The sequence below is a fragment of the Corvus cornix genome, chromosome 8 (assembly GCF_000738735.6).
Source record: "Corvus cornix cornix isolate S_Up_H32 chromosome 8, ASM73873v5, whole genome shotgun sequence".
NCBI lineage: Eukaryota > Metazoa > Chordata > Aves > Passeriformes > Corvidae > Corvus > Corvus cornix.
This window is the reverse complement of record NC_046338.1, coordinates 31329688-31353292: the sequence shown is the minus strand read 5'-3', so window position 1 is coordinate 31353292 and position 23605 is coordinate 31329688. Positions and strand designations below refer to the sequence as shown.

General features: G+C 44.4%; 1 protein-coding gene across 1 annotated transcript in view; it reads left to right on the top strand.

Annotated features, from left to right (window-relative positions):
- The window catches only part of ACBD6 (acyl-CoA binding domain containing 6), an 81227-nt gene that overhangs the window by 40813 nt on the left and 16809 nt on the right, over positions 1-23605 (top strand). The window contains exon 6 of the mRNA XM_039556150.1: positions 1140-1229. Coding sequence (XP_039412084.1) covers positions 1140-1229 — 90 coding nt within the window. The remainder of the gene's footprint in view (positions 1-1139; positions 1230-23605) is intronic.

The window sequence follows — 23605 nt, the reverse complement described above, 5'->3', positions numbered from 1 at the left end:
TGACTTAAAATCATGCTCTACCTCTGCTGCCCTGCCCAGGAATATCCAGCAGAAGCAGTGTGAGCTTTGGTCACAGGTGTCTTCTGCTCCTCCTGCTTTCTGGCACCATGGCCGGGAAATTTGGCTCACAGTTCCCATTAGCAGATAAATGAGTTGCTCACCTTGCTCCCCACTGCTTTGTCAAGAGATTTATGACCAGGCATGGGCTAATTTAAACGATTTCTTCTGTGAGGGTCTGTGACTGTTTTCCATGGCATATTGGAAAACACAGGTCAGTCTGATGGTGTCACAGCTTGAGGGGGGTGATATCTGGTCATCTGTGATTTCCAAGGAATCCCCTGCACGTGTGCTGTCCTAAATCAGGACAGACTGATAGAACATTAAGGCTAATTTACTAAGTGTACATAGAAGCTTTTCTTCTTTGTTTGCTATCTCAAACTACTTTGAGTTACATTTCTCAGGGATCCTAAGCTACCTCCCACGTCCTTGGGCATGCAGGAAGATCTGAACTTCCATTGCATCCCATCTCATGGTGGCAGATACCTATAGAAAGGGGATGGGAAGAAAACTGGAGTTTTGGGAGGGGCTGGAGGCGTGGATGCAGCAGCCTGCCCAAGAGAGGACCGTCGGGGGTGCCTGCCCAGACACCCAGTTTCAGTCTTCTCTTGCAGCAGAGGCAGGACCCGTGGGTTGAGTGTTTCAGACCTGCCAGAGGAATGAGCTGTCTGGGGACTTGGCATCCGGGTGACTTAGGCAGCGTTGAATATCCGACTCTTGCTGTGTAAGCCACTGCTCTCAGAGAAGTCAGAGGTGCCAAAATCCTAAATCTATATGGGAAAACAAATAATATCCTGGCTCCTGCGTTTCATACTTTGCTGCTTTCCCCCTCTGAATTTTTTGCTGGCTTGTGGGTTTGGTGCTAAATTAATGAAAAATTAAACCGTGTGTCACTTTGACGCTCCCAGCATTATTGTGCAAGTCCAAATCACCAGCAGTAGTAAGTAGCATACTAATATTATTTTGGGGTTTTTTTTAAGTCTGTGTTAATTTTGGTATTGGTGCTTATTACTTAATAGCAAGACTGATTTTCCATGGGGATTTTTTGCTTGGGTTTGTTATTTTTTTCCTGGCTGTTTCAGGGCCGGGCTCTGCTCCACTGGGCATGTGACAGAGGACACAAGGAGCTGGTTTCAGTACTGCTACAGAACGCTGCTGACGTGAACATCCAGGTAAGAAGGAACACAGAGGTAAACTGGGTTGATGTTTTATGCAGCCTCCTGACCAAATGTTTCCATGAAACTGAAGTCTTCCCCAACTCCACAGCAAGTTCTCTCAGGGTATTTATCACAGAAAAGCTGCTCCATTCTGGTGAGACCCCACCTGCAGAGCTGCATCCAGCTCTGGGGCCCCAGCACAGGAAGGGCATGGACCTGTTGGAGCGAGTCCAGAGGAGGCCACAAAGTTGATTAGAGGGATGGAGCACCTCTCCTCTGAGGCTGAGAGAATTGGGATTGTTCATCTTTGAAAAGAGAAGGCTTCAGGGTGACCTAATTGCAGCCTTCCAATACCTACAAGAAAGATGGAGAGAGACTGTTTACAAGATCATGTAGTGACAGGACAAGGGGGAATGACTTAAACTGAAAGAGAGTAGGTTTAGATTAGATATTCAGAAAAAAAATTCTTCCCTGTGACAGTGGCGAGGCACTGGCACAGGATGCCCAGAGAAGCTGTAGCTGCCCCATGCCTGGAAGTGTTCAAAGGCCAGGCTGGATGGAGCTTGGAGCAGCCTGGTCTAGTGGAAGGTGTTGCTGCCCATAGCAGGGGTTTGGAAACTAGATGATCTCTAATGTCCTTTCCAACCCAAGCCATTCTGGGATTCTCTTGTAAGAACATCCAAAAAAGGTAACCTGGGAAAAATAACAGAATTTTGAGCCACTGAGGTTTGCAGCCCACGTGTCTGAGCTTAGCTGACACCAGTTTCAGGGTATCTGAATTGAGCGGGTTTTGACCTAAACTGGTTCAGCAACCACTTTGCAAATGGTTTCTTCCAGCCAGTCATCCTGGGTCTGCCAGTGCTCCTGAGTCAACACCCTCAGTTCTGTCAGCTTGTTGTAGTTAAGGGCTGGCCTGTGTAAATGTGATCGTGTTCAGAAATAATTGTCCAACATACTTCTGTCAGATCACGACTGACTGCACTTTACCATCATGGCGCTTACTGGCTCTGCTCCCCTTCCCAGCTTGGACATAGATACACCTCTGCTGATGAATCTTGGAGCTCTCACTGGTGAGATCTGAGCAGCCTTCAGTAGATGCTTTGGGAATTTGTATGAGGTGGATCTGAAGCAGAGTTGCAGTCTGAAGGCTTGTCAGCAGAGCTGTAGCATTCACAGGCTACAGACAGTTGTGTTGGTATTTACACACACATAAAATTGTTGTAAAAAAGTCTGTCTTGCCCTTTCCTGGGCAGCATTGCTGGTGGGACGGGAATGAGAAAGCACAGCTCTGCCGTGGCTGATGAGATGTGTATGTTCATGCTTAGGTCTCCAGGGTTTCAGTTGTAGTAATGGATTTTATCAGGGTTTTTCCCTACAGAGAAGAGGGATAGAGTGAAGCCAGTGCAAATGGGGGGCTTTGCACGCCCTGTCCATCTCCTTTCAGACAGAGCTAGTGAGTGGTGTGTTGGACACAGGCAGGAACAGCTTTGCATTGAAATTGGGAAGGAGTGGAATCAGGCAGCTGCCCACTCCCTTCGCCCTGGCAGCCTGGGAGATGGTTCTGGGTTCTCTCAGAAACATCTCTTCTCTTTGACACTTGTCTCATTCCTTTGGAGGTAAAGTCTGACTCTTAGAAGAAAAAGCAAAGGGAGAATCATCGTATTTTTTTTTCCTTTGAGCATTAATTTTCTGTTAAATTCTTCTCTTTACTTTTTGATGCATTGCACATTTTCTAACCAGATTATTTTTGGCCAGTAACAAAAGGTTAATAATAGCCATAAAAAGAAAAATCAATCTTTGATATGTTTTTCCCCACCAAGGTAATAAAGGAGAATTTTTTATAAAGGTCTCTGTTTGCACGTAGGTGTGTTCCCAGAGAAGGCAGACACATTTTTATTCTCAACCATATATAAATTGCAATAACATTTCAAGACTTTGTGACAATGTTTATTTCTCCTTTTTTAATTTTTTTTTTTTTGACCTTTGCCCTGGAAGAATTCACATCCAAAGCAAAAGCAGGAAAAATTTAAAGAGCAACCAGAAGAAAAAGTGAGAGGAAGAAACTGCCTTCCTAACAGGCCATAACACCGCAGCACCTGCTATGAGACATTACCGAAGGCACTGTCAGTGAATGCATGGGCTGCAAAGAGCAGTGGGTTTGGTGTGAGGGAATACCTGCTGAGTGGGTGATGCTGTTTTTCTAGAGTGATGTGCTCCCAGCAGAGGTTCCCTTCACACCTGTGTCCAAGCAGCCTCCACGATTCCCACCTGCCTCTCCAGGTCTTCAGGGGTTCTTCTGTCTTGTTCAGTTTTGCAGCAGCACCTTCGTGCAGGCAGCGTGAGACATAAAGAATAAATTAGGGATTAGGAGGGTTATGAGCAGGTAGTGAAGGAGAGGAATGTTACAGACCAATTTTTTTTTAATGCCTATGTTTTAGTATGCTTCTAAAAAGTTAGTCAAACAGCATGACAGATTTACACTCTCTTCCATTACCTTCTTAATAAATGTTCTTCCATCTTGGCTCTTCTGCAGTGCACTAAAGGATTTAGCTGCCCTAAGCAGGCAGTGACAGTGATGCTCTGCTGGGTGACCTGGAGCAAGTCTTACCTGTTCACTGTGCCTGCAGATGTGCCTTAATCCCTTTTTGCTGCCTTATTTTAGTTACCTTTGTACTATCGATTGTCAAAGTCTCTGGATCAAGAGGGTCTGCAAGAGTCAACTTATTGCTCTTTGTTGATAAACAGGCAGCTTTAGGAGTAGGAAGAGTGGTCTCCTGGCTCTGCTCATTCTTGTAGCATGCTCAAAACCACTTTAGTTCTGGGAATAACCCATGCCTGTGGACTGCAGTGATCCAGTGCCTGTGCTCTGTTTTTTAACAGTGGTGCTGCAGTTTCCAAAGGGTGCTTCACTAATGTCACTGAACAGCTGCAGCCACTGAATGCTCTGGTTGTTCATAATTAGCTCTAATAGCACATTTGAAAAGAGGTGGTAAAGCAATTGCCATGGGTGAGGGGATACAGAAAGGCAACAGGCTGCTTTGCTTTGTTGAGAAGGGGCATTTGTGTAATTGAATTACCTAAGTCTTCAGTGCCAGAGGCCATGTCGCAGTGGGTGGTGGGATGGTGTTTTGGAGCTCTGCTGGGAATACCCAGAGCTTGGGGCTCAGTCTGAGAACAGCCTCCTTCACTGGAACTGTTTGCCTAAAACAGCAAGGTAACGGTAACATAAAGTTATGGTAAAAGATAATCATGTTATGGTAAAAGCATAACACAGTGGTAACATAACAGTTACAAAGGAGTGCAGCAACACGACTATAATACCCATTTCTAGCTTTAAAACATATGAAGACACAAGTTTTTCTTGCAGAGGATGAGCAACAAAGGAAAACCGCTTTCCTCTATGGGGAGAGCACCTCCTGGATGTGAGGTGCTGCTCAAGCAGCTTTCAGAGGAGCTCCTTCAGTGTTTTTGGGGGATGTAGACCACAGGCTTTGCTCCTGGACTTTCTGTGGCTGCATTTTGTTCCATTTGTGGGTGCTCCTTTCTCCAAAATAATAATCCACGTGTTCATGCATGCCCTTGGGAGTGTATGGGGAACTATCCTGGAGTGGTGCTAAGCAACTCAGCTTACTGTGGTAGAGCTTTTCAAGCCTATCTGGCCACGTGAGCAAGTTTTAACATAAATACTGTGAGCTGTAAAGGGAATGGTATCACTTGACACACAGGATCATTAAGGGCTGTGTACATACATATCCATGTGGTAGAGCTGCTGAGTTTAAACTGTATCTTAAGTATTTTATGATTTTTAAACTGCATCATTGTGCAATTATCAATGTTATGGTAATAATTTTCTGTGCTGAAATTTTTCTGTAATTATAACTAAAAGGATGAAAAAAGCTGTAACTGATCTTCAGTTTTTATTTGCTGACTTTTCACTTTCCCAATAAAGTGCAGATCAGTGCACTGAGGCATTAAACACACTGGTCAGCAAGTTCTCAGTGGTCACTCATGGACCCTTCAGGTGTTTGAGAAGGAAACTTGAGACGAAAGCTGAAAATCATCAGGTTAAGAAATCTGTTGTTAGTATATGTGGGGTTTATTTTATTCATTCCTATATAGTTGTAATTTCTGGTGTCAATGCTGTCTGCAGAGAGCATTGGTTGATTTTTGGTGCCAGTGCTGGATTTGTATCTTGTACCAATTCATGCAAGGCTGCTCAGTCATATTTATGGACTGAGGTGATGCTTGTCAGCATATTTTGAGTTGAATCGGGTTTTTTTTTTCTTTTTTATTTTTTTTAAAGATATTTAGAGTAACAGGAGGAGCATGGTTGCTTCTCCAGGTTGTCTTTCTCCCGGTTCCTGACTTTCCTCCTCTATTTGCATCCTAGCACTGGTGAGTCAGAGGGCTCCTGGAGATGTGGAACATGGAGCAGCCATCCCCTTGTAATGCCTTCACTGACTGGGGATAAAAAAAAGAAAAAACCTTTTCAAATTGAGACAATACAAACATAATAAATGGCAGGGAGGGTTCATCTCCCTCATGACTCAATCCTTCTCAAACAACATTATTATTGACTGGCCTATTGGTTGCCAAAAAGGAAAATCAATTGTACTAGAAGTAGTTGCTGGGCCACAGATCACAGTACTAACCCAGCAGAGACAGGTTGATTTTTATCAACTATCCAAAGACTAATTTCCACCATTAGCTAAAAATGAAGCAGAAATTATGGATATGTCGAAGATGGCTAAGATTGGTGGTCTGTTGGTTTTGTGTGTTTGTATAGGTTTTCTGTTTTCCTGCCTGACTCTTAAAAGGACTGTGTCTGTATAGGACAAAAAGCAGCAAGGAATAGTCAGGCCTGCTTGCATGCTCGTTTTTTTTTCTTTTCAGCCTTGTTCGTTTGGATTTCACAGCAAGGGTCTTGTGTTGGAGGCGTGCAGATATTTAAAAATTAAGCTGGTCTCAGCAAATGTGCATCCCGTCCCTGCCTCCTGCACCGAACATCTGTCATGCCCTCATGATTCTGTGCCTGTAGGGAGATGGAGAAATTGATGTGGATGTTTTGACTGTTGTGACCAAGGACCACACGTCTTTCCCCCTCCCCAGTGAGATGGGGATGCAAACGCACTTGTGGGTAGGGTGCCAGCTGCCAAAGTCCTCTGCTGTTATGACCATTCTCTAAACCTGGCTGAGATTAAATAGGAACACGACAGCCTCGTGCCCTTGCAGTTAATGTCCCTAGGATCAATTTCTCCCTACATACACTAAAAGCCTGGCTCATAAAGCCACAAGGGGCCCTGTCCTGGACCTGATACTGCAGCAGAGGCTTTGGCATTGCTCACAGCAAGCAAAGGGTGTCACAGGTACTGCTGAATTGACCATTGCTGTGGGAGGGAGCTACAGTGGGAAGTGCATGGGGGCACTACACAGAGCTGAAAAGCAAAGCAATGAGAGCAGATTCATTAACCACAGTAGTGTCCTTCTTCCCTTAACCACCCCCCACCCCGATCCCTGTGTCAGTATTTCCATGGTCAGTTTTGTCAAGCAGATCTCCAAAGACTCTGCAGCCTCGTACCCCTTCAGCCTTGACACCGTTGCCAGTGGGTGTGAAAGCCATTAGCCAAAAGAAAGGAGAACTCTGCTTAGTGACAGAGGGTAGCATTCTACATTAAAGCATTGACATGGTGCCAGTCACACAGTTATTACAAGTGGCACAGCTCCATGTCTCTCCTGCGGGTCTCTCTGTGGAATGTAGATTGGCAGCAGGTTGAATGTTAAATGGTCACCACTCAGCAGATGCTGTTTTTACCTACTGGGAGAAAAGTCCCTTTCAGCAGAAACATTTGCAAAATATTGGCACTCTCAGTATATGCTGGGAAATGCAGAGATTGATCCCTGTTTTGCTCCTTGGCTTCTGAAGACACCTCAGGCTTCATCAACAGTAACCATAGGTTGTACAGATGATGAGATGTTTCCTTCTGCTTGTCCAGGCTGGGCTTTTTAGCATTGTTTCTTCCCATCTTCCAGCCTGACGTGTCCAGTCTGTTTCTTCTGCTCCTTGTAGACAGATGGATCATTGCTTCAGGGCTGGTGCAGCAGAGCAGTTGGCACCCTTGCTCAGGCAGCCCATGTGCCTGCAAAGCAGCTCACCAGCCAGGAACTGCTGCAGGCTCCCGTGTCTTGCAAAACCAGCGTTTGAAAAGTGAAATCCAAGAGCTGGTCCTGAAGAAACTCGCAGTGGTCTCTGCTGCTTTACACTCAAGGCCTAGAGATGCTTTCAGGGTAATCAAAGCACAGGGTTTAAAAAGCCGGGACCGAGGACAGCGGCACATTTTAGTGGCTTGTGGGCATCACCTCGTACTGAGGGCTGTGCTGTGCAGAGGGAGGCACTTTCCATGGCCAGTGCTGGGGCAGGAATGCAGTCTGGCAGAAGGCACATAGTTTTAGCTCAGGGAGCCTTGTGCCTGATGCCGTGCCTGACAGCACAACTCTTTTGTGGTACGTTCTGTGTCAGTGCTCACAGCAGACAGGAGCCAGCAGCAGCAGTAGCAGTGAGCTTTGAGGTCAGTGCAGGTGGCACCATGGAGGAGGAGCAGGTATCTTACTCCCCACTGCCTTCATGTGTCCCTGCAGAGACAGGAAAGAGCCTTACCTTGAATGCCTCCCTGCGAGGAGGTGGGATGGCCCCATGGCCCTTGGTCTCAGGGTCATCTCTGAAATAAGCATGTGTTAGAACATCTGTAATTCTGAGGTCATTGTTGGAACTCCTTTAGCCCCTCATTAAGGTGTTTGGTTAATTGCGCAAACAGGATACCGCTGGCAGCCAAGCTGGTTCTTCAGGTGAACGAATCACCCTAGGAATGGTCTCTAATCACCCTGGGAATGGTCTCTAATCACCCTGGGAATGGTCTCCAGCCATGCTTCATTCCCTAAGGCTTTGGCATCACCCATCCCTGCCAGAGGAACCACCAGGCCATCAGCTACTCTTTGCTCAGAGATGGTTCCCAGAACATCTTCTTTTACCATCAGCCTCTTGGAAAAGCTTTCCCTGTTTTGAAGAAGTTCTACCACTCACCTTCTTCTTGCAGACTTCTCCATTTGAGAAAGCCTGGCTTTACTTTCCACATGGAATTTTGTATTCATCTGTTGTCAGCAGTTGTTTCTTCCAGTTCGCTCTAAAAACCAAAACCAAACAAACCCACACACAACAAAAAACAACAACAACAACTAAAACCCACCCCAGTTCTAGGTAAATCATTGGAGCATCTCAAATTTGCAGTCTTCAGTACAAAGTGCTTTAGTTAAGTTTTGCCAAGTAAGATTGCTTTAGACGTTGTTGGGGCAGTAACTCTTTAAGCTTATTTTGGTTATATTTTCAGTAAGATGTTTCCTGATTATAGCTCCATGGATTGTAAGTGGCGAAACAGCACTGAAAATGGCAAAGCTAATTTAGTAGGTTCCTGTTTCTCAACTTGTACATGTTACTTTTGCATCCATGAGAACAGTGTCAGTGCAGGAGACTTTCTAGCTCAGAGTCATGTCTCTGGTGGCAGGGAAGAGTGAATGCTTGGGGGACATAGTAGGGTAAGTGTACAGTGATAATTTCATATATTTTCCCAGAATCTGTGGCTTGGAGGCATCCTGAACCACTGTTACTATCTTTGCACTTCTAGATTTTTCTTTGATACATTTCTTTCATCCCTCTTTGGATTCCCAAACTTTATGCTAGTGGGAGTCCTGTAATTAAACTGTGCATTTGCTATGCACTTGACATGACCATTTCATGTGAGAGCCCATCATTCTTGTGTAATGAGAAACAGGAATTGTTCCCCCAGTTACCTTCTCTGTCCTGATTTTGATTTTATTAGCCTCCTTGCTTTCCTTTGATCACTTCTTTCTCAGACTGAGGAGTTTTATCTATTTAATCCCACCCCATTTGGAAGCTGCTCAGTAACTTTGCCACTTGTCATCCTTTGGTTCATTTCTCGTTCTTCCTTACTCTTTTCAGATGAAGGGAGCAGCACTTGTCCCAGTGCCCAAGCTGTAAGTGCCATATGAGATATAATGAAGCAATATAGTGATGTTTTCTTATTTCCTTTCCCTCCACCCCCCGCCCCTCATAATACCTCCTTGTTGTTTGTCTTTTATAAACTACCATTGAATACAGAGCTGGTGTTACAGAGCTGTCTGTAATAACTCATGATCTGTTTCCACAGAGGTAATAGCTAGTTCAGAGCCCATTGCACTGGATTTAGACTGAAGATCGTTTTTCCACGTGTGCATTACTTGGTGTTTATTAGAGCTGAATTTCATCTGCAGGCTTTTCACCCCATTACCTTGAGATGCTTTTGTAGCATTTTACAGGCAGCTTTTGGTTTAAAGGACTTGGATGCTTCACTCCCAGCCTACTTCCCCTGTTCACTTGTGTGGGCTGAACAAGCCAGGCCCTTGCACAGACCCCTCAGAGGCTCCAGCTCTCACCAGCAATTGTGCAAGCTGGTTGTTTACTCCTATTCAGTCTCTGATTTTGTTACCAGTTCTCAAGCAAAGACCTTCCCTCTTGCTCTGTGACATCATTTAATAGTCTTTGGTGAGAGGGTGTGTTTTGGAAACCCATGTGAACAGGCATCCCCACTCGTGTGGGATAGCAGAAGTCTTGGTGGTGCTGGCCTGCACAGGGAAGCGAAGGCTGGTGCCATCCTCCCTCCGCCTGTCACAGAAAAACCACTCAGCTGCTCCCTTTTGTAACACAAGTAAATCCTATCTTGGAGTAATCTTCTAGTTTATCTAGCACACCAATGGATTGTCCCACCTTGGACATTCCATGTTGGAATGAGTCTTCCCTCCTCTTTTAACAGTGCTCGGCTTGGCTGGAATAAAAGTTTGTTATAAAAGGCAGGCCTGAACTTCCACATGTTGAAGGTGAGTTGAAGCTGGCTGTGGCGTTCGTTCCCGGGTTGGGAGGTGCCTGTCTGCAGGCTGGGTACCAGCACTGGAAGAATTGGTGGACTTCCATCACCCAAATCCGTTTCTGCTGTTCCAGCCAATTAAACATTCAAATGAGCATGACAAATAAGTGTTCATTTATGGGTCAATAACTCCACAGCGTGGCTGTGCCGTGGCTGACCGAGACAATCCATTTCAGTGCAGGCCTGGGCAGCCCGACATCCTCGGGTGTGTAATTGCTTTTACAGGCAAGGGCAAGTAATAAGGATAATGCAGCTATCAGGCCCCGGCTCACTAGTTCGGAAACTTCCCCTTGCCAATCAAATTCCTTTGGTAATCAGCCCGTTTTAGGCATGTTCCAAAGGCATTATTGTACTGTCAGAAAATATCCTGATGGATATGTGCATTGTCTCCAGTGTTGGATGTTACCTTCTGGACGATGCTTGGCTTAAATAGAGCCAATAAACCCTCTGTATAGCCAGCCCTCAGTGCACACTTTATGGCAACAGACAGGCCTGTCTTATCCCTCTGCCTCCCTTCCCCCTCCCCTATTATATATATATATTTTTTTTTTTTTTTCCAGCACTATTAGATTATTAAATGCTTAATGACTATTCCATTCCTGCTAACTATACTTTTGATGAGCTGCAGTAATAAAACTTTGTAACAGCGAAGCGTGTGTCTGGTTCCTTTATAGGAAGGGCACATTTGGGGAGCTGAAGTAATGGGGGATAAAACTCAATTAATGAATAGAAATAAAAAGAAGCAAATGAGGTAATCAAACTCAGAGAAATTAGTATTGGCAGTTCTTGAATGATGCTCTGGGATGAACAATCTTTCAAAATCCTTCCTTGTATGCCGCTGCTGTCTCTTTATTTATTATTAAAATAACATGATCCATGAGGCGCTCGGGGTGACTCCCAGCCTAGCTAATTCTAATTAATCCAGTCAGGGAGAGCAGCAGGGTAAGTGGAGCAGTCTATCGGATTGAAATTCATAACTTAATTGAGGTCAAAGTCCCGGGTTGGGAGAACAAAAGTCTTTCGCTGGGACCAGGCAGATCAATAGCAATAAATATCTGGCTTGGATGCAAGTAGCTTATAGTGACGGATTATCTGACACTGGCCAGAGGTCTTGGTCTTGTTCAGGGCAAAGTCCTATGGCATGTACAGTGGAGGGTGACTTTTGCTAGGGTTCCCTCCGAAACCCCAAACAACTCTTAGAGGACTCTTGGGACCCTCAGGAGGAGGATGTCCATATAGAAGTCCACATGAGTCCTGCTGAAATTTGGTTTCTCAAGGTACAGGTGTCAGCTCGGTGACACAAAGGCAAGTGTCACATTAGTGCTGATGGAGGCTGGAAGAAGTTGCTCAGGCTTACAGGAACTTGGAGCTAAATCACAGCTTGTCCAGAAAAAGACCTTTAGGATCAGGAGAAGCTGAGCCATGGATAGGTGGGCCTTATGCCAAGTCTGTATTTATAGCACGTTTGCATAGGAGGAGAGAGGAAGGTTGGAAGAGGGAAGTGTAAATAATCATTAAGGTGGGTTTGTTGTGTGAGAGAAACCAGCAGAGGCAGATGTGGTGTTGCCTGTTCCTCAGAAATCCAGTGTCTGCTGTGACCTGCAAAATGTTCTGTTCCAGGGGTTTGCATGTGCTAAGGATGGCTGGTTGCCCAAGCCCTTGCCCAAGCACAGTGTTTGGGTGTTGCCTGAACTCCTAAACCAGAGAGGAAGCCTGAGGTCCCAGCCTGGGATCTGTGGCTTTGCACCGTGCACACAGCCTTCCCTGGAAGTGGACACTGAAATATTCGTCAATACCAGCAACTGAAGAAGCTTCTCTGAACTTTGAAAGAAGCAGGTCCTTCAGCTGGAGTTCAGAATTAAAATGCAATCTTCACCTAGGCTGTTATTAATGCGATGTTTATGCAGATTGGACTGCTCTGCTCGTATCCTCTTTGCAGAGGACAAATACTGCTGTGCTCAGCACTCGGTACATCCCAGATGGATGTTGTTCTGCCAATGCGCTTCAACACAGCTTGGAAGAGAGATGGAAACCGCAGCTTGGACGCAGCCAGGGACTTGGTTTGACACACCTGCTCCTCCCCTTGACATTGCCTGAGTCTAAAGCATCTGTTCGTGTCCACCTTGCCAGAAATGTTCAGAAGATCTCTTTGGCTCCACAGGTCAGGTTTTGAGGTGCAGGGCAAAAGCCTTGGCTGGCCAGGTGTCAGGTTTTATTATGATGAGCAACTGTTGGTGTTTCTGGGTGTATAAATGGTACTTCTGTACCCTCACAACCTTTGGAAACTGTCTCTGGAAAACACCTCTTGTTTTGCCCTGCAGGACATTTGCTTTGTGTGGACAGAAGGCAGTGAACAAGGCAGCTGTTCAGTACACACATATACATATGTATATATGTATGTATATGATATATATATGTGCACATACACTTGCTTTTACTATATACTGCTGTTATTGTCTATTGGTTGCTATTCTGCTATGTACTACTTTCCTCATTCATGTCCCATCCATGGCACAACCTCCTCCTTCTAAGCTGGTGCTTTCCAGATTCCTTTTAGATTCTTTGCGTGCTCCTGCTTCATTCCTGCCCAGCCTGTACAAGAGCAAAAAGTTCCCGAGGCTGTTAAACACTGCAAACAAAACTGCATTGGCAGCCGTCATCGAGGGGAGAGGGGCTTGAGTGATTTATTTTGCTGTAATTAAAAACCAACAGAAAAATCCAAGTACTGAACAATTCATGACTTAACAGCAAGATCCCGTGAGCAACACATCTTGAATGTACAGAACTTTGATATTGCACTCTAGTTATGGCTCTGCTAAGGTTTAGGAGAAAAATAAATTAAAGTATGAACATTACCATTTTTTCCTCTTCATAGAGCCACACCTGTGATGCAGGTGAGAGAATTTGGGTTTTTTTTCATCTGAGAGAAATAACAGGATCTGTCCATTCAGAGCTGGGTTTCCACAGGTATATATGTTATTAAAAAACATAGCAGTAGAATATCTGTGGATTCAGTAAAGAAATTCTCTTTATGGCTCTTTTCGGAGTCAGGTTCAGGTTTCTAATTCTCCGGTTTTGCTACAGAATCCCTGCGTGACCTTGAACAAGTCACTTGATTTCTTTCTGCCGTGGTTTCCCATCTGGGAAATGGTGGGGCAAATAATCGTTTTTTATCTCATGGATATAACAAGATTATGAAAATATGGTACTTTTAAGAACCTTAGAAAACTGATGAAATGAAATTAAACAGATCCTGCAGTCCAGATAAAATGAGATGAAACAAGCATGAAACTATTAGTGAAAGAAATGTTTCTTTATCTTCTGCAAATAAAAATGCAAAGTGATTAAGTGGGTCTTTTCTAGCTATTAGCAATAGCAGCTCTAGCCAGCTGACTTCTGCCACCCTTGTAAATTAATTTGTGGGGTACAGTCCTGAATTTAGTATGCCCACAATAAATACCCTTAAAGATGTTGTCGCCTTCTGTGATGCACGATGTTACTGCCACGATAGTACTGCAATTAACTTGCCCTGCAGATAAAAAGTGGCTGCTTTAAATGAGATGCTCTAACACAATCGTTTGCAAATTTCTTTTAATTGATTTTTTTTCCCCCTCCCTGTGATATTTCCTGCCTTTACTGTATATCCAGCAGTATTTTTGTGAGGCAGGGGAAAGGCATGGGAATAAAGTTGAAGATTATTCTTATCCAGGACTGGTTTGGAGGTCTGGTGGAGCAAACCCCACATGTCCCTGCTGCTGAGCACGGTTAGTGATGAGCTTTGTGTGTGTGCAAGGTGCTGGAAGAGGAGGAAAGATTGAGCCCCAGCTCAGTCTGTGGGCATTTTCCTTCCCAGGCTTGGTGACTGGATGAGAAAGTCTCTCTTTCAGCACAGCTCTCAAATCCAGGTAGGGATTAATGAACAAAACAGGAAGGAAGGAGTTTGGACTGGTTGACTTTGTCTAACACAGAAGGAAGACAAGCGAAGTGTTTCAGAAAGCAATAGGCTGGATGGAACCTGCTACAAAGAAACTTTGACATGTGCTGGGACTCAGCCAGAGGCCAAGTTACCTGTTTTCAGGAAATCCCAATTCACTCTTTTTTTTTCTTTTTTTTTTAAACTCAAGTTTTAATCATGTTTGGACTGTGCAGATGAAATCTGAGTGAGAAGCCAGGTCTGCCAAAGCTGCCTGGTTCCCTTCTGTGGCGTCCTATTCCTGCTGCTGTTGTGGGGATATTTTCAAGCGATGCTCACAGATTACATGGTAATTTGGCTCTGAAGTGGTATGAAATTGAGCATTACACTTTGAATTCCAGTGGTCAGACTCAGAAGAGATTTGTAAAGTTACAGCTCAGCAATTGCAAGTGATCCATTTTTCACAGCTTAATGACCAAGGGCTTGTTTTTGGAGTGATGGGAAGTGATCACATGCACCCTTACCTCCAGTGCTAATTGCAGAGTAAAAGAGGTTAATTTAAACTGTGGAGGCAGTTTTGATCTGGGTCTTTCACAGCAGCAGGAAAACTCAGAGCTGTGGTGACCTTAAATCATTCATTTTACTTCTCAGATGGAAAAGTTGAGCGTGGATGTAGTCAGTTCACTGTCATCAGCTGGAAAGAAACAACTTGCTAAGCCCAGTCAGCTGGGCTAAACCACAGTGTAAAGGTTATAAATGTGTATTGAGTCAAAAAGAGAAGATTGTATAAACTAGTCATTTAGGCATGGTTTACATCAGCTTCTTTTTGCCTATCAGTTCAAGTGTTCCTCTTGTGCCCATTTAAATTTTAAGTCAAAGCATTAAGCAAGAGCAAAGACCATCCCTATCCCAAAGAGGCATCTTGGCATCAGATGCAGTGCCACAGGTAGTGCAAATGGGAAGGCTGACTGAATGGAAGTCAGAGAACAAAACAGAGATCAGCAGAAAAATGGTGTTCTTGGCTCACGGCTTCCCCAGGCGATGCCAGACAGGGGTGACACGGAGGGTCATGGCAGGAGGAGTTTTACTGAGGATTTAAAGGATGGTGAGGTGTCAGTACTGAGGACTTCTGGCAAAGGACAAACACGTGAATTCCTCACTTAAGTCAATGGGACTTTTACTGGCGTGTATCCCACGGCTGAATGTGTCCCTTGCTGGGATCAGTTTAAAAACCCCTGCAAGTGCTGCATTTTACCAAGTCCTTTGGGAAGAATCAGCGATGGAGAAGAAATGGGAGACTTTTCATAGAGAAAAAGAGAAAATTGCTTTATTTGCATAGGAATGTATCACAGCTGTACCCCATGCAGAAAATGTTTCCTTCTGGGATAGGGTGGTTTAAAAACATGGTCACCCAGCTGCAAAATTGGTTCTGATTCAAGCAGACAACGGCACTCATTTCTGGATGGGTGATGCTTTTGATCTTGTGCCCAGCTAGTGGAAACACCTGGTAGAGTTCTGGCCTCCAGGACATCATCTGCCAATTAAACATAGGAGTTTGCTGTTTCTGAACAAAGAACTTCTGAGCAGAATTCCCAAACTGGGGAATTGTCCATCTCGAGTTGCCAGCCACAACCCATCTTGTGTGACGTGGCTGCTTGTTGGCTTCAATGGTAGCATCTCCTGCATCATCAAATAGCACAGAAACTTCTTTTCCATCACCATTTGGTCTTTGAGACACTTGGTTTGTAGCTGGTGCTGCACTCCAGTGGGTCAGCTGTGTGTCCTGGGAATCTGGAGTGGTAGCAAGTCACAGATGGTCCGAGAGATCAGAAATAGAATATTGGGTGTGCCTGGTGTGCTTTTAGCAATGTTCCTCATTTCCCAAATCCAGGCAGGTCGTGGTTCCTTTATGGTGTTGGCTTTCAGTGTGTCAGGCAGGAAAGACTGCGGCAGCTCTGGAGAAGTAACCAGGCACAAAAAAAAGAGGGCTTCACCAGCTTTTGTTGGCTTAATAAATTCTCTTGAAAATGTGAGTTCTAGTTACTGTTGCTGCCACAGATTTACATCCTAATCTAAGCTAATATTTAAGTTGTGGTGTCCTGGCCAGGTGAGGTTTTCCCCATTCCAGCAAGAGCCTTTTTGCTTCTTCTCTTTTCAAAACAGTCAACCCATTTTCACCTCCGTTTCTCTCCCATGTAGCTACTGGGCAGCTGACCTACAGGTCTGCAGAATGTTAGGTGTCCTCTCTTTGCTACCATTTAGGAAAAAGAGAGAAATGCAGGAAATAGCTGATCTTCAGCACCGAGGGTTCTGTTCTGCTAAAAAAAAAAAAAATTAAAAATCCTAAGCAGTGTTTTAGCATAAGATTCAGAAGGTTTCAAAGAGGCATCAGTTAAACCTGCCTACTCAGTAAGAGCCAACAAGTGGATCTCTCAGATGTCTGAGTGTTCCCTGGGGGTTCACATTATTCATATCTGCCTTATGACAAGGTGGCTGTGCTGATGCCAGGCTTTTTTTCCCAGCCAGCATGATTAATTTTTCCTTCCTTTCTTAATATCTCAGAGCCAGATGCTTCTAAATGTCCTCATAGGGTGTATTGCTGTTCTTAGCTACTCCTCCTTCCCCCCTACCCCTTTCCAACTAATTCATATAATGGCTCTGGAGATGCATTTTGTAGCGTCACAAAAAGCAAAACTTTGAAAGCCTCCTGAGGTGATGGACTTGACACGTGCGGATCTGGCCTCCCGATGTTCCTGGTGGGCTTGAAAGCTTCGTGCCAGGTAGTCTGTCAATAACATTTCCCAGTCCAGAGTGTGCTTATTTGCCTAGCACTTTACAAATTATATCCATGCAGAAGTGCTGAAGTGCAAGTATTCCTGGTGGGGAGGTTGACAGCGGGGCGTTGCGCTGACGTTTTGGAGGCAGGAAATTTTGGCTGAGGCAGAGGAGGAACGCTCGCATTATTTATGGAGAGTGCAGTGGATCTTCAAACACTGATTTATTTTAAGGGCTACAAAACATTGTGGTACTGAAAAAAGATCTTTGTTCTGCAAATGGAAATTAGTTCTCCTTCACAGGTCTAGTTCCACAGAGCAGCTGCACGGGCCTGAGTGGTACCAGCTGAGAGGGAAGACCTGAGCAAGCTCTACAGTGATCAGCTTGTTCCTAAGGTGTTCCTACTTTTGCCATATCCATCAGTTCCCTCCACATAATAGATTTGTGCGTCTTTGGTCTTTATCCTCAGCTGTTTTCAGTCATTAGTGCACTCACCTGCATCTCAGGGGACTTTCCTGGAGGAAGCAAAACCCAGGAAGAGAATAATTAGTGGTAAATAAATTAGGATTTAGTTGCTTATTTTCTGTAAATGTTAATACTGTCTGTGCTAGGAAGACCAGTGGATTTAATGATGGAAGTCTTAATTTAAGAAGTCTAGAAAATAGCATTTCTTAATTTCTTACAGGACAAGCTGAAATCTCCCATCTATTATGTTCTACTGTTTGGGGTGTTTTTGCAATACAACAGTGAGAAATGGTATAATATGAAGCAATTAATTTGCCAGTGCAAATAGAGCTGTAATTAGGGGAATCAAGTCTTCAGTTTTAGTCTGCAGTTCAGTTTTGTTGTGTGAAGATGAGGATACTAAGAATATCCTCAGAGTAAGGATGCTCTTAAGAGCATCCTAAGAGAAGAGCAGGAGGACTCCTACAGTATTCTGTTCCATGAGAGACAGCTGGCCATTTAGCCACGTGTAAGGCAGCCTCAGACAGCCCTTTGGCCCACAGCAATGTGGGAATTAAGTTAAAATTAACCTGAGTTTGGAAAACAACTAGCACCACTTTATTTGTCCATTTAATTGAATTATATGACGCTGTGTAAGTATCCTGACCCGCAGACGTAAATTGCTCCACCCTACCCATTTCCCTCCTTAATTCTTTCATGCTAATGGAGCTGATGGGGATGTTGACTGCAGGGAGAGAGAGAGAGAGAGGGAAAGAGGCTGGAAATAAAAAGGGACTGTTCCAGCCTGGTGCAAACCTTCCCCTTCGGTGAAATGCTGTGAGTGTCACAGCTGCACTAACTGCACTGTGACCTTTGTTGCCATTAAGCTGATTATATCCACAGAAGGATCCATCCAACTAATCCCACAATGCTGCAACCAGTTGCTTTACATTTAAACACAATTTTTTTTTTTTTTGTGAGAAATGAAAGTCAGTCAGGCTTCACCAGACTCTCAAAATGGTTCAGGCTCTTACAGGGACCCACTTTTTTTAATGTTTGTTTAATAGAGGAAAATAGGACATATTGATGGGCCCCATGCATTAGTGGATATGCTTTGTTTGGGAGCCTGTGGTGTAACTTTGGGTGGATGTTCTGGGAAGGTGCTGTGTGTCACTGTACCTTTGGCACTGTATCATTTTGTGTTTTGCCTGGGTGGCCATACCGTAGAGCAGCAGCTCTGCATCCAGCAGTGACTCTGATGAGGGGGGTTCTGACAGGTTAGATTGATATAATTGATTTAATAATCAATTTAAATCTAGTTCTTGCTTGTTTTTCTAAGGAAAGGTTGATTTTCATTGGTTAGTAGTCATTAAAATACATTCGTTTGCAGCTAGATACAGCCTTTATAGTAAATTTAGTTCTTCATTTGCTGATCAGCTACACAGTGTCTGCCTGTGTTTGCTTAATTATGTAGTTTAACCTAGTCTGTTAACATTCTTAATTTTTACATTTGAATCAGGATAGAAAACAGCAAATGAAACGTCTCTGTTAGACTATTCAGTTTTTTGTTTTGTCTTGTGCCCAAGTACATCTGAATGGAATTAGAATTTAATTTTTAAAAAGCCTTTACAAGGAAATTTTCAAATGCTTCTTAAAAATAAATTAAAATCACATCATAAATATGACTGAAAGGAAAAACAAAATAGAATTTTCTTTGTATTTATTAATTACATACTACGTAAAGAAGAGTATGTCTGGCACATTCACGTAGTCAACTTTCCTCCTCAGGTTTTGTTAACAAAAATCAAGGATTTCAGGAAGAAAAATAAGGAGCAACTGGAGAAAGATGAGGACCAGACACAGGCCTTCATTCTGTCATTAAGCATTCAGTGTTGAATAACAATTTATCCTCTTTTTTCATGCTGTCTGTTGTCTGCCCTGAGACTCTGGGCTCAGCTCTGGCTGCCTGAGCAGCAACACTTCCCATGTTCCAGGCCAGCGGAGAGTGGACAGAACATCCCGTGCATTCAGCAGCATAAATCACAGAGAAGTGTGCCCAGAGCCTTGCCATGATTTTCCTGCAGAGTTCTGCAGGGTTCTCCTAATTTCTTGTCTTCTAAAAGCTGTTCCTTCAGATTTAGTCTGTATTCATTGCTCAGATGCTTTAACTTTTTACACTTCTCCTGTGCTGCAGGCGAGGCTGTTGTGTACAAAAGTTTATGGTCATTCTTTCCAGTTCCTCAGGAGTTTAAAGCTGGTAGAGCTGTTGTCTCATACTTAATTTTTACCCATTAGGAGTCCAAAGCTGGTCTAATACCTCAGAAGGATGCTCAGGGTGAGTTACCTGTTCAGTAGTTTGGCTTGCTTTAGAAAGCGGCTGTCAGACATGCCAGACAAATCCTTTTTCACTGAACTGTGGGGTTTTTATGGAATTGTATTCTGTCAGGTCATCACTTGGGGTGTCGTAACTTTGAATATATTAGGGAAGTATTCTTTATTTTAGAGGGGCAAAAAAGCACTGGATTTCACCCGTCCTGGGCACTGATTGTCACCAACATTCTTTGCTCTCATGGAAGCTTCTAAAAAAGAATTGTTTCATGAGTCCAAGTACAACTTATTATATAAACTTTAAGGTCCCATTTAAAAACTGGTGAAACAAATTGTATTAATTCCTTTTGGATTTTTGTTTTTAACACTTAATTGTTTCGTTGACCAAGAGTGGTTAAGCTGCTTGCAAGTAGAAGTGGAAGAAGACTGAGGATAACTGTGCAAAAGCAGGTGCCAGCCCAGTCATGGCGGGGCTCCGTAGCAGCTGGGAGAGTCTGAGTTCTCAGCTTATGGTTTCCAACTTCAGTGTTTCCTTCCCCTGTCACAAAGTGAAGTTAAGAGTGGCCTTAAACGCAGACTTGGGTGAAAGAAAGGGAAGACTTAGTGTGGAGAAGGACAGTGTGTCCTGGCAGTCACAGCATAGCACTGGGAGCTCGGCATCCTGAAACTAATCCTGGCTGTGGGCTGTTTTCCTCGTTTGACCTTGAGCAAGTCAGACAGTGGGGTTTTTCGTGTGTCTCAGTCTCTGTAACCAGCATGGGAATACTATGTGTCTATATCCCTGGGTCTTGCCTAGATTAATAAATCAATATTTGTAAAGGAAGGCTTGATAAATGCTAACTGTATTACCACGTGTACTTGAACCTTGTGCAGAACTTTGGGAATGCGCCTGCATTTCTGCTCTGTGAGGGGATGGGGCCTGTGGGGGCCCTGGGCCAGGGTGGTCAGCAGCCACAGAGACAGGTTTGGGTCATTTTCTTCCTCCCAAGGGACTGCCTGTAGCACATATCTGCAAGAAGGTCTTGAATACAACTTTTCCACTTAACATGCTCCCCCATCACCCACTGTCAGCAATGAGATTAAATTCTGTGCGACTGCAGAGGACGTTGCATGATTAAAATCCTCTTTTAGAAATTAATATGTACCATCTCTCCCCAGTACTGTGCCTCCTCTCGGAGAAGGGTATTGTCTCCTGAGCACTCAAGGTGTGAAAAGCCACCCAGGGAAGCTGTCTATCTTTGAATTTTATGCTGCTGCACAGTTGCTCCGATGAGAGCTACAACTGCATAAAAATCACAGGGACTTGGGGACTTCTTCCTTCACATGGTCATGAGACATGGGGGAAGTCTAGCAGAACAATTAATAGAATAGCAAAAGGAGTGTGGGAGCTAGAAGTCCTGGTTACAGGACTTGAAGTTCTGTAGAAAAGGTTTCCTGAGGGAGCATAGTCAGTCAATAATCACCCATACTCCGTAGGAAACCTTGGGAAGACAATCAAACAAAACTTTGTTTCCAGATAGTGCCCAACTTTTCCTGACCTTGCTGCCTGTATCAGCCCAGAGAAATACAGTGATCAGGGCATTGGTAGATCCAAGTTCAGTATTCATGAGGCACCAGACATTGATGCAGCCCACAGAAGGGCTTTACTGGCATAAACTCTTGGTAGATAGAATTAGGTGTTCAGGGCTGCTGTGTTCAGTACAAACTGTAGCTCTTGAGCCATCATTTCCAGTCTGCCTTAGGTGCTGGGAGGCTTTATGGTGTGACCAGGATGTGCAGTAGGGTGAGTTTTCCTGGGCTGATTGATGGCTTTCTGGTGGAGCTTTTCCGGAATCAGCTGACAGCTGAATATCCGTATTTAACGTGGCCAGGAGCCTTCCTGGTGCTTGGAGCAAGGCTGCAGCAGAAGTGACTGGCTGCTGAAACATCTCCCCTTCCACTCCCATCCTTGGTGGCTGCAGCACAAAGCAGCAAATATTAGTCAGTCCCACAGGTGTTCCCTGCTCACAGCCACGTCAGAGCGATTCCTGCCCACTTCAAGCCTGCAGTGCTCTGCAGGTACTCTGGATCCCTGTTTAAGGCTTCAGGTCTCCTCAGTGAGGAGGATGTTGATCTATTCCCCTTTATCACTTGTTGGTGGTACATAAAGAAAACTTTGAGGCTATTTGTTTATTTAAAAAGTGAGGGGGAGAATTCATCTTCTTTGAAGACAGAAGTTGCTTCTATCTGTTAATTTTTTTCTAGCATATATCCAGAAGTTCATAAAAATATGTATTTCAGAGGGAAGAAATCTCATTTAGTGGGATGATTTTTCATTTGAGGGTGTGTAAAACTGGCTTCACCTGCTCTTACTGTTTTCCTGGCATTTGAGTTTAAAATGCTGCTGTTGGAGCACTCCTCCACGCTGCCTTCAGACAGCACTTCCACTCCTATTGCCAAGGCTTTCAAAGAAGATTTTCTGTGAAATTAGGTTTTACCAGGTTAGACTTCCACAGCTTCTTCTAACCTAAAAAGAGAAAGGCAGGAACTTCTGAAAAAGTCTTCAGAAAATATAACGGTTGCACATGTTTTTCTTCCCTCCGTCAGTAATAATGAGCTTTTTAAATACTGAGCTTTTTCTGGACTGCTTTCCCTGACACCTTCCCATTGTGTTTGACTCTTCTTTTCCCTGAGCTGTACAGAGGACGCAGAAGGACTCCAGGGACTTCAGGTCCATTGGTGTAGCATATTTTTGTGCTTCAAGCATCCTGACCATGTCTGTCACTTTCCTAATTTTCTACAAGACTGCAGGCTGGGAAATGAGGAAGACCCTGAGTCCTTTATCCAGGTCTGGGTCTGAAATGCCTGCTGGAAGGAAGCATTGCTGTACTTTTATTTATTCTCTCTGTCTGATAGGCTCTTCAGATTCAAATGCAATTCAAATTTCAAGTTCAAGTATTCAAATGCTTTGAGGCATCTCTGTTTTTACACTGTACTTTTTCAGGTACAGATGATGAAGTTATTCTCAGGAGCTCCACCTGGTGCACAGGAGCTGCTCTCAGCTCATCATCCAGCCCCTCTGGCCTCAGCTCCTGCTCTCCTGACCCACCTGAGAATGAGCTGCTGAGCCTCACTCAAACACACAGCCCTGAGCCAGCTGGAATTCCCCTCCAGGAGTTTGAGGCACAGGGACAAGTGCCTCAGCTGGAAAGCACATGACATGTTCCCCATTTTGTAGCTGAGGAAGCTGAGGCACAGGGTTTGTCCCGTTCTCTGTGGCAGAGCTCCTTCTCCCCATGCTGGGCATTCCCTGTCTCCCTAGGGAAGACAGGCTGGAGCCAAGACTCTGAACACGGATACTTTTGCCACAGGGTCTGGGTTATGTGGCAGACTGGATTTGTGCTTGCCTGCTTCGTGTTCTGAGTTTCTGTTTGTTTCTGCTAAAGCCTTTCCCTGGCTGCTGGCAGGCTCCTGGCTTCCGAGAGCTCAGCCCTGCTTTTCCTTCAGAAAACAGAGGATCTGGGGGAACCTATAAGAATGCTAACTCTGAGCAGACACGTGGTTTCCAAAATTGAATCTGGCTTTCCAAGGCTTTTAGCAGAAGGGTTGATTTGGGTCAAAATTAATGCAAACACTTGTGTAGACCATTTAATGTTTAGTTTATGGACCTGTTAAGGCAGCAGGATAATCCCTTTAGATTACCCGTGTAATTCCTAGTGAATATTTATTTTAAAGTGACTTCAGTGCCCTTAGTCATTAGCGAAGGTTAGTAATGCCTCTCACAGCTGCCAGCCTCCATGCAGCAGCATTTGTCAATGGGAGGGCTTCTCCCTTTGTTCCCTGGTTTTGGTTTGTTTGTTTTTTAACATTTCTCCAACTCTTGCCGGCCTAATCCCGTGGGCTCACCTCTAATCACAGGGAAGCCTCCGAGCTGCCTTTGCCGTGCTGACTTCCACCTGAGCGAGGCTGAGGAGGGAGCC